Source organism: Bufo bufo, chromosome 3 (assembly GCF_905171765.1).
Source record: "Bufo bufo chromosome 3, aBufBuf1.1, whole genome shotgun sequence".
Lineage (NCBI taxonomy): Eukaryota > Metazoa > Chordata > Amphibia > Anura > Bufonidae > Bufo > Bufo bufo.
In genome coordinates, this window is record NC_053391.1 from 479,213,145 (window position 1) to 479,228,755 (window position 15,611).

The 15,611-nt window shown below is 46.5% G+C and overlaps 1 protein-coding gene across 1 annotated transcript in view; it reads right to left on the bottom strand.

Annotated features, from left to right (window-relative positions):
• Positions 1 to 1,423: 1,423 nt before the first annotated feature.
• LOC120995818 (homocysteine S-methyltransferase 3-like) overlaps positions 1,424 to 15,611 on the bottom strand; it is a 28,231-nt gene continuing 14,043 nt past the window's right edge. The window contains exons 3-8 of the mRNA XM_040425251.1: positions 14,249 to 14,415; positions 6,225 to 6,328; positions 5,884 to 6,045; positions 4,715 to 4,920; positions 2,248 to 2,324; positions 1,424 to 1,816 (exon numbers count right to left, since the gene is read on the bottom strand). Of these exons, the coding sequence (XP_040281185.1) occupies positions 1,746 to 1,816; positions 2,248 to 2,324; positions 4,715 to 4,920; positions 5,884 to 6,045; positions 6,225 to 6,328; positions 14,249 to 14,415 (787 nt within the window). The 3' untranslated portion in view covers positions 1,424 to 1,745. The remainder of the gene's footprint in view (positions 1,817 to 2,247; positions 2,325 to 4,714; positions 4,921 to 5,883; positions 6,046 to 6,224; positions 6,329 to 14,248; positions 14,416 to 15,611) is intronic.

Sequence of the window (15,611 nt, forward strand, 5' to 3'; positions counted from 1 at the left end):
TATACAGCTTGGAGTAAGACAACATGCATAAAGAGGATGATGTGGTCAAAATACTCATTTGCCTAATAATTCTGCACGCAGTGTAGTACTTTTAGGCCACGCAGGCTGCTTACAGGGGTCTGGTGTTGTCCTATTGAAAAAAACGGCTCCTGGGACACTTTTCAGAAATGGCTGTACCACTGGTTCCATGACCAAACCAATGTAACACCAAGCTGTTAGTGTACCTGAAATGAAAAGTACAGTACATTATGCCAACCCACACTATAATCCCAGGAGTAGGAAAGGTGTGATGTTCTCTTGTGAACGCCTCTTTATTGCATTGTCCACATGGTCTATAGACCAATCTCTAGCTACCATTGCATCAGAGACAAAAGCAGGACTCATCACTGAAGAGGCTAGACCTCTATTCCAGCCTCTATTGCTGTGTGGTTTGTGTAGACACGGTCTGCTGCCCTAGGGTTGAGATGTGATGTTCAATTTCACTTGCAGTACAGAATGGATCATTATGTGCCATTCTTCTAATCAGACAATCTAGCCATGCAGAGGTTTGTTGATGTTCTTCCAACCACCTGGAAACATTGAACAAGTGCTGACATCTTGGCTTAGGCAGGCAGCGATCTACTGGGGTGGTAAACCAAAGTCTCTCAGTTCAAGGAGTCTGTCCATCTCAGTTTGCAAAAAGTGGTGATAACTGGCACATCAACGTACAGGAGTCATCGCACAATCATCCCACATGACTTGATCCAATAAACTTTGAGGAGTATAGCTAGATGGATAGCTAGATTAGATTGTACCATTGTAACGAGTGTATAACTTTATTGAAAACTGGCAATTGGTTCCAAAGACATAAAATGTCATCCTAAGATAATAGAAAATGGAGATTTAAGAAAAATAAGCAGATAACTAAGACAGATAAAGTAAGCCCTTGGATATAACAGTCAGGAATAGATGGTGGAAGCTGTAAATCACTTTGTATGATGAGGACAGAAGCTGGAGCCACTTTAACCTGCTGTCCAACAGAGAAGCTTATCCTGGCGCAAACAGAGGGCAGTACAGGACAAGTAGTACAACATTGAAATGTAAAGAGACGCTACTAGACAACCAGTACAGGTGTTTTACCAGAGAAATGGACATGTAAATTCCACAGCACTTTACAAATATTATCATCGCTCTGTCCCCAGTGGGGCCCACAATCTAAGGTCCCTATCACTATGTCTTTGGAGTGTGGGAGGAAACCGGAGTACCCAGAGGAAACCCACGCAAACACGGGGAGAACATATAAACTCCATGAAGATGTTGTCCTTGGTCAGATTCGAACCTAGGACCCCAGAGCTGCAAGGCAACAGTGCTTTATTGGTTGGATTTGAGTCCAGGAAAGACCACTTTAAGTTGAAAATACTGCATATATGCATATGACTTTTTAAAGGAACCTGCTGCAAAATATGCATAATGTACTGCTCATTTGCCACAAATGGATTACATAATTTGATAATCTGCAATATGCCCTAAAATTAGTTTTTTTCGCTACATTGTACTGAAATGTGTTGCAGACTTTCAGTGCAATTCCACAATAAATCTGCCACTTCTGAACATGGCCTTGTGGCTCCAATACTATAAGCCTTCAATACCAATAACTGTGCTACTACACTAACCGGACTACACAACTTTCAAGCGTATGTAAATTATTACCTCCAAAACGCATATGATGTTTGAAACAGAGCCCTTTATTTCAAAATGCGACATTATCATGAATTATTTGTCCGCAAAATGTCTTGTATACTTGCAATATCAGTTGGAGTGGTCCGGCAGCAGCCTCCTGCCAAGATAAATGTACATATACTTAGAAGGGGAGGCAAATCACTCAAGAGATTAATTATTTAATTAAATAACAATTTAATAAAATGAACCCCGAACTATGAAGCCCAAAAGTCTCCCAATAACCTCAAATTTTACTCACAGGGAGAAAAAAAATTTGTCTCCATTAAAGCTAGATTACCTAAATTCATTAAATTTAAAGGGGTTGTCTGATCCCCAGAGCTGGAACAGAACAGAGTGCAGTGACTACGTAGGTGACTGTTTCATTAGGCAGAGCAAATTCCGGGCCATATCTACAAATGTGGACAACTCCTTTAAAGGTGGTGTCAGTATAGAGTTTAAGTGTAACAATACTTAGTTGTCACCTGTACATTACCAGGCACTAGTTGGGCTACATATGTATCATTGAGTTTATGTGACTTGACTACTCACCAATCCATCTTGCACCCAGCTGAATCCATTTTAATGCATATTCAGAGATTGCCTTATCGGTATTTGAACCTTGCCATCTGTATGAAAAAATATAAAACAACAATAAACAGGTGAAAATCACTTTATGTGCCCAATGAAATACAGCAGGTTCAAAGGACCTATCAGCAGGGTAGAGAGAGCAAAACTGCTGGATAACACACTCCAAACTTCTGCTTCAAAACAGGACAAAGCAGCTTGATTGAGGAATCTGTGCATTAACATGAACCCATTGCATATTTACTGTTTCACTAAAGTAAAGGTGGCCATACACATTAGATAATTGATGACCATGTGGGGGATGGCATCGGAAGGAATAGCTGTTGGACAGCGATCTAAGATGTATGGCCTGCCAAACCCTGGAGACCATGGGGTAGATCTACTATATTTTTCAGACATCCCGGACCATAAGATGCACCCACAATTAGAGGCATAAAAATAGAAAATACTATTTTTACTGTTTAGATCCTCTGGGTGATGTACAGTTGATACTGTACAGACAGTACAAAAGCCAATGCCTCTTAACACTGTCACAGTGCCCCATGACTATGCCAGCCACAGTGCCTCATCACATTGCCTGCCACAGTGCCCCCTGACTATGCCAGCCACAGTGCCTCATCACATTGCCAGCCACAGTGCCTCATCACATTGCCAGCCACAGTGCCCCTTTACTATGCCAGCCACAGTGCCCCCTGACTATGCCAGCCACAGTGCCTCATCACATTTCCTGCCACGGTGCCCCCTAACTATGCCAGCCATAGTGCCTCATCACATTGTCTGCCACGGTGCCCCCTGACTATGTCAGCAATATAGTACTATCAATATTAGGAGTCTGGAGTAACTGGCATGGCTACAACGGTCCTGGCAGGGCAGACACTGTGCACATTTACTCTACTGTATGTGCCAATGCGTGTTTACACACCGAGCAGATAACACACAGGTTATGTACACAGAGCACAGTACAGTACATGCGGTGTGCTCACAACTGCACTGCCACGACCTGTCAGTTAGTAATGGAGCTCAGTCTCCTGCTTCAAATGCCAGCATTTGGACTATTAGACGCACCAGAAGATGGCAGCACAAGATCGAGGAGAAAAAGTACATCTAATAGTCTTACTGAAACCTCAGTTGCCATAAAACATGCCATTATCCAGAGGCACACCCCTTAATAAACTGGCATCCATGCAGCAGATATTCAAATCTATGCAGCTAAGGAATTATGCTGCAAGCATGGTGTGCACCATCATTATCAACTTTTATATGCCCGTGTGTAAAACCTTTGATCAATGTTAACCCCATGTCTTTATCTACAGCTGGTAGCATCCTTACCTAAAGAAAAAAAAAGCTTGTATAATAAAAGCCGGGTGAGGATGTCTGCGGCTTGTGTCATTACCTAACAGTGCAGGAGGTGGTATGGTTAGATGTTACTTTATAAAAGACTTTAGGCTTCAGCATAACGTTTCAGACAAGAATGTGGATCATTGTGGCTGCAACCAGTTTGGAGCTGGCTAGACTAAGGTGCAGATTATAAGGGATCCCCTGGTTTTCATCCTTTAACCCTCATACGGTTATTATCAGGTGGATGCCTATGTTGCAGTCATTAGAATAGTCACCAGTTTGCAGCCAGATGCCGCAGTGACGACAGGCGTCATGGCTTCTCCACCATGAGAACTGTAAATCTGTGGAATAGTCGACCTCAGGAGGTGGTAATGGCAGGAACAGCTGATACATAAGAAACCAGGGAAGATACTAACCATAGGCTACTTTCACACTAGCATTAATATTTTCCGGTATTGAGATCCGTCATAGGGTCTCAATACCGGGAAAAAACGCTTCCGTTTTGCCCCCATTCATTGTCAATCGGGACAAAACGTAACTGAACAGAATGGAATGCTCCAAAATACATTCTATTCCGTTTTCATACTAGAGAGCAAACCGCAGCATGCTGCAGCTTTCTTTCCGTCATGGGATGCGGAGCAAGACGGATCCGTCATGATCCACAATGCAAGTCAATGGGGATGGATCAGTTTTCTCTGACACAATAGAAAACTGATCCGTCCCCATTGACTTTCAATAGAGTTCATGACGGATCCATCTTGGGTATGTTAAGGATAATACAACCGGATCTGTTCATAACGGATGCAGATTGTTGTATTATCAGTAACTGAAGCGTTTTTGGTGAACCCTGCCGGATCCAGCAAAAACGCTAGTGTGAAAGTAGCCTTAGGTGTCCTGGACCAGCCATATGTGCCTGAACAATAGAGAGGCACACAGGAGGAAAAGAGAAATAAATGCAGACTAGAATAGAGGTCCCAACACGTTATAGTAAAACAATCAGTGAGTTTTCACTATTTTACCATTGAAATACTAAAGCAACAAAGGATAAAGCATAGTAAAAATGGCTAGAGAAAAAAGAAATCATGTTACATACCCCAGCTTATGGTCCCATTTCTCTCCACTGTTGGGATAAACAATCCAGTCAATCTTTTGCCTCTGTTTTTTGTTGGCAGATGATAGGAGTGGCCCGACAAATGCAGGTGAACAGCAATTCACCCCTACAGCCATCAGCTGGGTTGATCCTGCTGCAATGCTTACCGCTTCATCAAACCTATCTCCGAAGCTTGTCATTGACGCGCTCTAGATTATTAATAAAACAATAAAAGCTTTATCAAGGACTGGTCTTGTGTGTGTGACTTAGAGAATAATATCATGTCATAATGACATACAGTACAGAACAAAAGTTTGGACACACCTTCTCATTCAAAGAGTTTTCTTTATTTTCATGACTATGAAAATTGTAGATTCACACTGAAGGCATCAAAACTATGAATTAACACATGTGGAATTATATACATAACAAACAAGTGTGAAACAACTGAAAATATGTCATATTCTAGGTTCTTCAAAGTAGCCACCTTTTGCTTTGATTACTGCTTTGCACACTCTTGGCATTCTCTAAATGAGTTTCAAGAGATAGTCCCCTGACATGGTTTTCACTTCACAGGTGTGCCCTGTCAGGTTTAATAAGTGGGATTTCTTGCCTTATATATGGGGTTGGGACCATCAGTTGCGTTGAGGAGAAGTCAGGTGGATACACAGCTGATAGTCCTACTGAATAGACTGTTAGCTGCTTTTTTCTTGCCATAATACAAATTCTAAGTAAAGAAAAACGAGTGGCCATCATTACTTTAAGAAATGAAGGTCAGTCAGTCAGCCGAAAAATTGGGAAAACTTTGAAAGTAAGGGCTATTTGACCATGAAGGAGAGTGATGGGGTGCTGCGCCAGATGACCTGGCCTCCACAGTCACCAGACCTGTTGGAAGACCATTTCTGGGGACTACCTCTTGAAGCTCATCAAGAGAATGCCAAGAGTGTGCAAAGCAGTAATCAAAGCAAAAGGTGGCTACTTTGAAGAACCTAGAATATGACATATTTTCAGTTGTTTCACACTTGTTTGTTATGTATATAATTCCACATGTATTAATTCATAGTTTTGATGCCTTCATAGTCATGAAAATAAAGAAAACTCTTTGAATGAGAAGGTGTGTCCAAACTTTTGGTCTGTACTGTACATTACATCTCTGTGTATTGATCACCTACCTGACATGAATAGGAAAGCCAAGCTCTGTGATTTGGGAACTCTCGGAGAAGCTGCACAAGGGCTTCTGCCTCCTTTTGACTGGGTATTGTCTCAAATGCAAACAAGTCAATTCCAGCAGCTGCTAAGCACTTCATCTGTATCCGATGCCAATCTTTTAACTGCTGCCTCCAAAAAAGACAAGAGAAGTTGTGACACATAGTGGAAGTCTGGACCAACATCCGGCAATAGACTAAGAGAATAGTTATTAAATTATATGCAGGTAAAATGAAATTCCCAGGATTCACCCAACCTTGCTGACAACCTTTACCCACTTTCCCAGCAGCGCAATAGCTGTACTTACCTCAATAGTCATATCTTTTACATAACTTCCTGTGTACTCAGAACCATTATGGAGGAATGCTCCATACGGACCAATAGATCCAGCAATTACAATTCTTCTTTTTTCTACAAAAGAAACAAACCCCATTAAAGCCCAGTAAATTCATAGCTAGTGTATGGATGGGGTATAGAATACAAATCGCATATTTAGCCTACTTTAATAGTACTGACACAATCATCAAATTTAGTTCTTCCGATTACCTACTCTAATCCCATCAGTTGACAATCTTTAAACTGTCCCGGAAAAAAAAAAGATTATATAAAACTAGGGTTGTCCCGATACCACTTTTTTAGGACCGAGTACAAGTACCGATACTTTTTTTCAAGTAGTCACCGATACCGAATACCGATACTTTTTTAAAATGTCATGTGACCGTTTTGGGGGATCTGTGGATCTGTGGATGACGCACTGTCATGTGGGGGATCTGTGGATGGCACTGTTATGGGGGACCTGTGGATGGCACTGTTATGGGGGATCTGTGGATGGCACTGTTATGGGGGATCTGTGGATGGCACTGTTATGGGGGATCTGTGGATGGCACTGTTATGGGGGATCTGTGGATGGCACTGTTATGGGGGATCTGTGGATGGCACTGTTATGGGGGATCTGTGGATGGCACTGTTATGGGGGATCTGTGGATGGCATTGTTATGGGGGATCTGTGGATGGCACTGTTATGGGGATCTGTGGATGGTGCTGTTATGGGGGATCTGTGGATGGTGCTGTTATGGGGGATCTGTGGATGGCACTGTTATGGGGATCTGTGGATGGTGCTGTTATGGGGGATCTGTGGATGGCACTGTTATGGGGGATCTGTGGATGGCACTGTTATGGGGATCTGTGGATGGCACTGTTATGGGGGATCTGTGGATGGCACTGTTATGGGGATCTGTGGATGGCACTGTTATGGGGATTTGTGGATGGCACTGTTATGGGGATCTGTGGATGGTACTGCTATGGGGTGGGATATCTGTGGATGGCATTGTTATGGGGTGGGGGGATCTGAGGATGGCATTGTTATTTGGTGGGGGATCTGTGGATGGTGCTGTTATAGGGGATCTGTGGATGGAACTGTTATGGGGAGGATCTGTGGATGACACTGCTATATGTCATCCACAGATCCCCCTCATAACAGTGTCCCCCAATACACCGGGCCCCGCCGCTCACCGAAGTATTTTTTTATAAACGTGAATCCTTATCCAGTTATTAAGTTGAACTAACGCTGCCCTCTCCCATGTTCCCCTGTATCCCCCTGTATCCCCACAGCACTTACTTAAGCTTCCATAGCAGGCAGAGCAGACGGCAGCAGTAACGTCACTCACTGACGTTACGCGTCTGCTCCGCCTGCTTCACTCATAAAGTGGGCGGAGCAGGCGCTCTACGTCAGTGAGTGACGTTACTGCTGCCGTCTGCTCTGCCTGCTATGGAAGCTTAAGTAAGTGCTATGGGGATACAGGGGGGACATGGGAACATGGGAGAGGGCAGCGTTAGTTCAAAAAAGTATTCTATTTATGTATCGGGGCGGGGTATCGGCGGCTGAGTACCGCCGAGAAAACTCGGAATCGGTCCCGATACTAGTATCGGTATCGGGACAACCCTATATAAAACACTACTTAAAGGGAAGGTCCATCTTCTCAACCATTTGTAATTAAAAATCGTTTTGTGTTTCAATGTGTCTCTGTCCCCTACTTCTTGTGTATGTAAATTTAGGCCTAAAAGGAAAAAAAATCTGGTTTTAAGCTGGAAGTGTAAAAACAGTAACAACCTGCAAAATACGAGGGCTACACTTCTTGAAAAGTAAGTGTACCCCCCCTAAAAACGATATATTTCCTGAAAGCAGACAACCTGTTAACTGCAGATGCCTTCACAGACTGTTGACAACCATATACACCTTTATTTAACTTTGTGACAAACAGGAATTAAAAAAAAAAAAAAAACTGCATCAAACCAAACACACAAATGCATTGCATTACCGGATCCGTCTCTCCGGTTGTCATCTGGAAAAACGGATCCGGTATTTATCTTTTTCACATTTTTAAAGGTCTGCGCAGACAGCAAAACCGTATCCATTTTTACAGAACCCTTGGGGCCGGATCCGGTATTAATGCATTTCAATGGAAAATAGTGTCTGATCCGGTGTTCCGGAAATTTTGGACGGAGAAAATACCGCAGCATGCTGCGATATTTTCTCTGTCCAAAAACCGTACAGTGACTGAACTGAAGACATCCTGATGCATACTGAACGGATTGCTCTCCATTCAGAATGCATTAGAATAAAACTGATCAGTTTTTTCCCGGTATTGAGCCCCTAGGACGGAATTCAATACCGGAAAAGTTGAACGCAAGTGTGAAAGTACCCTTAAACATACATCCAAGCAGAGGTTTACAAATAAAAACTATGTAAATGTAATGTATTAAAGGAGTCTGAACCCGGACATGTCTTCTTTTTGACCCAAGCAGCCTTTGAGATGAGCATCGGAGCATTTTATTGCGCAGGACAAGGGCTTTTTCATTAGATCCTGTGACGTACTGGGTCTCTGCTAGGCAGAGGCTTCCGCCTAGCGGTGAGCCCGGTGACGTCACAGCTAAAGCCCGCCCATCAGTGTTGGTGACGTCGCCATCAACACTGCTAGGCAGAAACCTCCGCCAACCAATGAAAAATGTAAACAAAAAAGCCCCCAATACAGCACAGGGCAAGGGAGAGCATCAGAGCATGCTTCATTTTTAACATCTATAAAATAATTGTGACATGTAATGGTGGGAGAACCCCTTTAATTAACCCCCTTAATAGTTTTGCTGGAATTCAACTTGGGCTGTGACAAAAGGGCCTAAAGGTTTAGCCCAAGTAGACCTTAGGCAGCAAGCTGAAGGGGAATGGGCTGCTTTAAACCTTAATATCTCAGACTCTGTAGCAGCTAGAGATGTGAACCAGTCCTTGTTTGAAAGCTGACAATCTAGATACTATAAAGACTGTGATATAGCTGTTAGAAATGGGTCCTAGTGAAGGCTACATAAACCTGCTGCTCTCACTCCTAACCCGATTTCTAAAGGCTATATCTCCAGTTTTATGGCAGCTAACATTGTGATCTTTGTCTTGTTACACAGCCCATGATATGCCAGCAGAAAGCAGCTTTCCCCCCTTAAGCCTGCTGAGATGCCAGCCAGTCGAAAGGGTGGGGCGCATGCTGACGTTCTCAATAGAATGCTCCAAAGTATAGGCGCTAAGTATCTGGCCAGTTGGGGCCCAACCACTGGGACGCTCCAAAATCACAAGAGTGGGGGTCATGTGTCCGCTGTTTGAGTGGAGCGGTGAAGATTATAGAGCGCTGAGCACTAGATTAAGATCCCAAGGATCCAATGGAGGACAGAAGGGGGGTGCAGCATACGCCACCCCATGCAGAAAAGTCCGAACCTCTGAAAGCGAAGCTAAATTTCGCTGAAAAAGAATGGAAAGAACTGAGTGCCAGCCCCAAGTCCATGCCAGACTGCAGGGCAGCCAAAAGTCATGGTAAAGAAATATGAACGAGAGACAGTGGTCTCCGCTCGCACCAACTAAAGTAGGACTTCCAAGTCCGGTGGTAGATTCTGGAAGACAACGACTTCCTGGCATGAATCATAGTCTGGACCACTAAATTCGAAAAACGTGAGCCTTCAGTACGGCGGCTTCAACAGTTATGCCGTTAAATGTAGTGACCCTAAATTCGGATGGAAGATCGGCCCCTGAGACAGCAAGTCCTCCTGAAGAGGAAGATGCCAAGGTTCGTCGGCGAGAAGTGCGACTAGGGATGCGTGCCACACCCTGAGCGGCCAATCTGGGGCCACGAGAATGACGGGCAGTCCCTCGGACCTGATCTTCCTGAGAAGCTGCGGAAGAGGCGGGAACACTTAAGGAAACGTGAACCAACTCCATGGCATCACCAGTGCATCGCACGCCAGGGCCCTGGGATCTCTGGACCGTGCGACGAAGTCCTCGACCTTGTTGTTGAACCATGAGGCCATGAGACCCACACCCGGCTGACCCCACCTCTCGCAGATGTCCTGAAAGACGTGCGAGTGAAGAGCCCACTCCCCGGGATCGAGACGCTCCCGGCTGAGAAAGTCCGCGATCCAGTTGTCTACGCCTGGAATGTAAACTGCCGATAGTGCCGGAACATGTTTCTCCGCCCAGCTCAAAATCAGCGCCGTCTGCTCCATGACTGTCGGGCTCCGGGTGCCGCCCTGGTGATTGATGTATGCCATCGTCATGGATTTGTACTTGCACCGGACAACCCCTAAGATGGTCGGCCCAATGTTGCAGAGAGACTATCTGAAGGCCCAGCGCACTGGGTCAAGGAGACGCATTGGCCAAACCAAGGAGGCTGGGGAGTGATCCCAGCTGGACAGAATGGCTCGCTGAAGCGTTCTGGTATGGAATTGAGCATAGGGAAGAATCTTCAGATGAAAAGCGGATAGTTTTTCTGGAGGCAAGAACACCTTGGTCTGACAAGTGTCCAGTACCATGCCCATATAAGTCAACTGCTGCGATGGATAAAGACTTCTGCCTGTTCAGGATCCATCCAAAGCGCGCCAGGGTGTCTAGAACAATGTTCAAGCTGTCCGCCGTCCCCTGGAACGACAGACCCTTCACCAGGAAATCGTCCAAGTACGGAATCGCCACAATCCTGGCATGGAGCAGGGACATAGCTGCCGCCAGAACCTTCGTAAAGACCCTGGGAGCTGTGGCTAGGCTGAATGGGAGGGCCACAAACTGATAGTAAAATGGACCCACTGCGAACCGGAGAAACCTCTGATGACTCACGCATATGGACGTGAAGATAAGCGTCCTTGATGTCTATAGAAGACAGGTACTCCCCCGGTTCCATGGATGTAATGACCGACATCAGTGACTCCATCCAGAATCTGCAGACACAAAGGAAATGGTTGAGGACCTTGAGGTCTAGAACAGGTCGGACCGTCCCCTCTTTTTTAGGAACCACAAAGAGATTGGAGTAAAACCCCTGAAAACGGTCTTGCGCAGGAAACGGAACAATCACACCTTGCTGCAGAAGCTTGTTAATTGCCAGAAAAAAATAATCTGCGGCTGCAGGAGACGACCCAAAAAAAACGCGACGGAGGGGAGGATTTGAAATCCAGCTTGTAGCGCTCTGCAATGACCTCCCTCACCCACGCGTCTGAGACATGAGCAAGCCAAACATGCCGAAACACATGAAGTCACCCGGCCGCCCATCATGCAGCGGAGCTCTCAGGGTTAAAGGACTATGAGCCCGTCGACGGGAATGCCAGGAAGGCCGCGGCTTAAAGGAAGGCTTGTCCTTCTGGCCTGCGGCCGACTTATCGGATGCTACCTTGGGGCCGGAAGAACTCTGAAAGGGACGAAAAAAAGGCTTCCACTTTTTTGCCTTATTAGACTGCCCCCTGTTCTGTGGTAAATGGGTGCTCTTACCACCTGTAGCGTCCAAAATTATCTCATCCAGGCGCTTACCAAAAAATCTGCTGCCGGTAAAGGGGAGTGCTGTCAGGGTCCGCTTTGAAGCATTATCTGCTGCTCAGCAGGAGAGCCATAGGGTACGGCGAATAGCTACCAACAGGGCTGACGAGCGAGCCATAAACCTGGCCGCGTCCAAAGATGCTTCACAAATATATATGCACTGGCATGTGAGAACTGCAGGGCCACATCTGCAAGTTCCCCCGAGGGGACTCCCGAGTCGAGACCCTGACGTAAATTACTCGCCCACTCTTCCATAGCCTTGCTCACCCATTTAGAGGCAAACACCGGGTGCAGCGATGTGCCCACTGCTTCAAAGGCAGATTCTGCAAATGCTTCCAGCGTCTTATCTTTGATATCACAAAAAGAAGCCCCTTCCGCCATTGGCCAGGTAGTACGTTTACCCAAGCGGGAAACTGGCGGGTCCGCTATAGGTGGAGCCGACCATTTCTTAGTCAAATCCTCCGGAAAAGGGTGTTCAAGCGTTTTGACAACATGAAATGTTTATCAGGGAAATTCCACTCCTTGGAGAGAGAGGAATCAAACTCCTGGTGGCTGGGGAAACACTTGTACAAATGACGGGACTTCCTAAAGGAAACACCCGCGCTGGCAGATGACTGAGCTGGATCCTCAACCTGCAACGTCTTAATAACTGCCTTAATTAAATTATCCACCATGGAGGATAGTTTGGGCGACTGACCCTCCGATGAGACAACATTCTTATCTGACGCTCTCTCCATGGAACATGTCTCTTCAACTGAGGATATGTCGGAGTGAGACTATCTAGCAGGAGGAGAAGACACAGAACCACTTTTGGGGGAGGAAGTTCTGGCCCGTTTTGTGGGGCGGCCGCGATGGGCACGAGCCCCATGACCCTCAGAGTCGGACCGGTCAGAGGACTGCCTCGAAGTCTTCTGCCCCCCTGGCTCCAGCCGGATCACCACCTTCGGTGTGCGGCCCCTTGGTGAGACGCTACACCGGAACAGAGAGGACTTTCGCTGGGGCAGCCGTGGTGATGCGATTGCTGGCGGGAGACAGAGGTTTTTACGGGAACCTCTAGTCCTCCTTTTCTTCCGGAGAGCAGGAATGAGCAGGGGGTTTGGGTGACCCCTGGTCTCCAGTCTTCTGCCGACAAACGCCCCAATATATCCACAATAGCTTTGTTGGTATTGGAGACATCCTATACCACCCTAGACAGGAAACGCGTCCATTCCGGTTCTTCCGTAGGTTGGGCAGCGGGAAGCAATGGGTCCGAGCCACTTGATGGCGGCGCAGCACACGCAAAGCAGAGGGAGTCTGACTGAGGGAATGGAAATTTTGCGCAACATGATGTGCAGGCAAAAAGACGCAGCAAAGGGACAGCCTGCTTCGGGACCTGGGGCCTGGGTTCAGACATAATGACACCCCTGTCATCCCAACGAGGCAAATGGGAAGGTTAGGCCCTGCCAGAAGGGACAAACAACACTTACCCAGCCTGTGTCCCTCCAAGCAGCCAACACCATCAGCTTCCCGCCAGGTGCTTTAAATCCCAGAAGTGGGCGGAGCCCACTCTCCCTCTGATCTGTAACTGGTGTGGGGGCGAGGCAAACACAAGCCCCATCCCCAAAAAGTAGCCACCTCTCAGTGCCCATCAGGTCACGCCCCCTCGCTCTCAGCCCCCCCCCCCCCCCCCGTCGAAACACACGTCGGCATCCCAGGCTGAACCCATACACCGGCCAGAGAAAAATAAGCCGTGGGGGGGCCCTGCAGGAGTAGGCCGCCCAGGAAGTGGCACTCAGGAGAAAACTCTGCCCCCTGGCACTTTAAGGAGGACGCCGTCATGGAAACTGACGCCCCCAAGTAGTAGCAGCCACACAGCAGGAGCAGCCCCCTGAGCCCTGCACCAGGTACCATTTAAACATTTACCGGGCTCCCATTAGCGCCCATAGTACATGGGGACCATCACATGGGGGGAGGAGAGGGTACTGGAGGCGGGGCACTGTGGGCAGTCTCCTACTTACCTGTCCGAAGTCTTCTGCCCCCCTGGCTCCAGCCGGATCACCACCTTCGGTGTGCGGCCCCTTGGTGAGGGGCGCTACACTGGAAACAGAGGGGACTTTTGCTGGGGCGGCCGTGGTGATGCGCTTGCTGGCGGGAGACAGAGGTTTTTACAGGGACCTCTGGTCCTCCTTTTCTTCTAGAGAGCGGGAATGAGCAGGGGGTTTGGGTGACCCCCTTGTCTCCCGTCTCCAGGGTGGGAGTGCAGGCAGTTTTTACCGGGACTGCCTGAAGCTTCCCGCTAGAAAAAAATAGAGACAAAATTAGTTAATCAGCAGACCTGCAATGCAGGAAGGTCTGCCTCCTATCGACACTAAGCTAAAACTGACTACTTGGTCCCTGCAGGAAGGGAAATAGCTGAAGAGGGAGGAGCTTACACTTTGTGTGCTTAGTGTCCGCCTCCTGGTGGCAACAGCTATACCCATGGTCAATGCCTGTGTCCCCCAATGAGAAACAAGTTTTACCTGAGCACTGCCTTGTGAAGTCTTCAGCTGATTCTTTCGCTTGTTGTACTGCTACAGTAAAAAGGTTTGCTGCTTCATCGGAATTCAGCCCAAGATGCTGTTTAAATCCTTCAACACTGGCCTGATAGGTTGCTGTGCTCAGTACCTCAGCGCCACTCCTAAGAAAACTGAACAAAAAGAATAAATTTAGGATCATACAGCGTGTAGAAGAAACGTTGTGCACTAAATTGTATATTTCCTATACTCTGAAATGAAATATATTCCAGAAGACAAAAATCATCAAAAAGAAAAATGAAATTAAATGTTTTGCTAACTACAATTTACATATACAAAGGGCACAAAATCCCATAAATCTTTTTTTTTGGCCAAAGTTATGTTTTCATTTACTATTGTTCTGTCAGCAGATTTGTACTGTTAATGTAACCGACTCCATCTTGTCTTTAACACGTTAAGGAGCCAGGATGAGAATGCTCATCCTAAAGGGTCGGTCCTTAGTGCCCCAGGACGAGCATTCTCATCCTGCGCCCCTTCCTCCCCCCCCCACCCGTGGTGCGGTGCCGCGATCAGCGGCAAATATCTGGCTGTCACTGACAGCCGGATCCCTGCTGCATCCACCAGCATCGGTGATAACGCCGATGCCGGTGGATTAACCCCTCATATGCTGCGGTCAGCGCTGACCGCGGCATATGGAAGGTTTGCGCGCTCCCTCACCTCATCTATCGGGTTCCCGCGCTGCTGTGGCGGGGACTCGATGGTTGCCATGGCAGCCCCAAGCCATTCCAAGGCTTGGGGCCCGGCCTGTACGGACACCTAAGAGGCCCAGCCCCCAGGCTGTGTCTCGTAGGCAACTGTTTGCATCTTACAGTGTAAGACACTAACAGTTCAATACAGCACAATACAGATGTATTGTGCTGCATTGAAACAGGGATCAGACCCTGTAATGTTGAAGTCCCAGAGTGCGACAAAGAATAAAGTTTAAAAAAATAATAATTCAAGTCTCAAGTAAAAAAAAGCGTCCTTTTCCCAAAATAAAGTAAAAAAAATTGTAAAAAATAGGGAAAAAAAGAAAAGTAGACATATTAGGTATCGCCGCGTCCGTATGGACCAGCTCTAAAATAAAATAAAAACTGTGCTAAAAAAGCTATTTTTTTTGTCACCTTACATCACTAAAAGTGCAACACCAAGCAATCAAAAAGGCATATGCCCCTCAAAATAGTACCAATCAAACAGTCATCTCATCCCCAAAAAATATGAGCCCCTACACAAGAGAGTCGCCCAAATAATAAATAAAACTACGGCTTTCAGAATGTGGAGACACTAAAAAATACCACATAATCTAACCTGTCAGATGAATGTTGGAAAT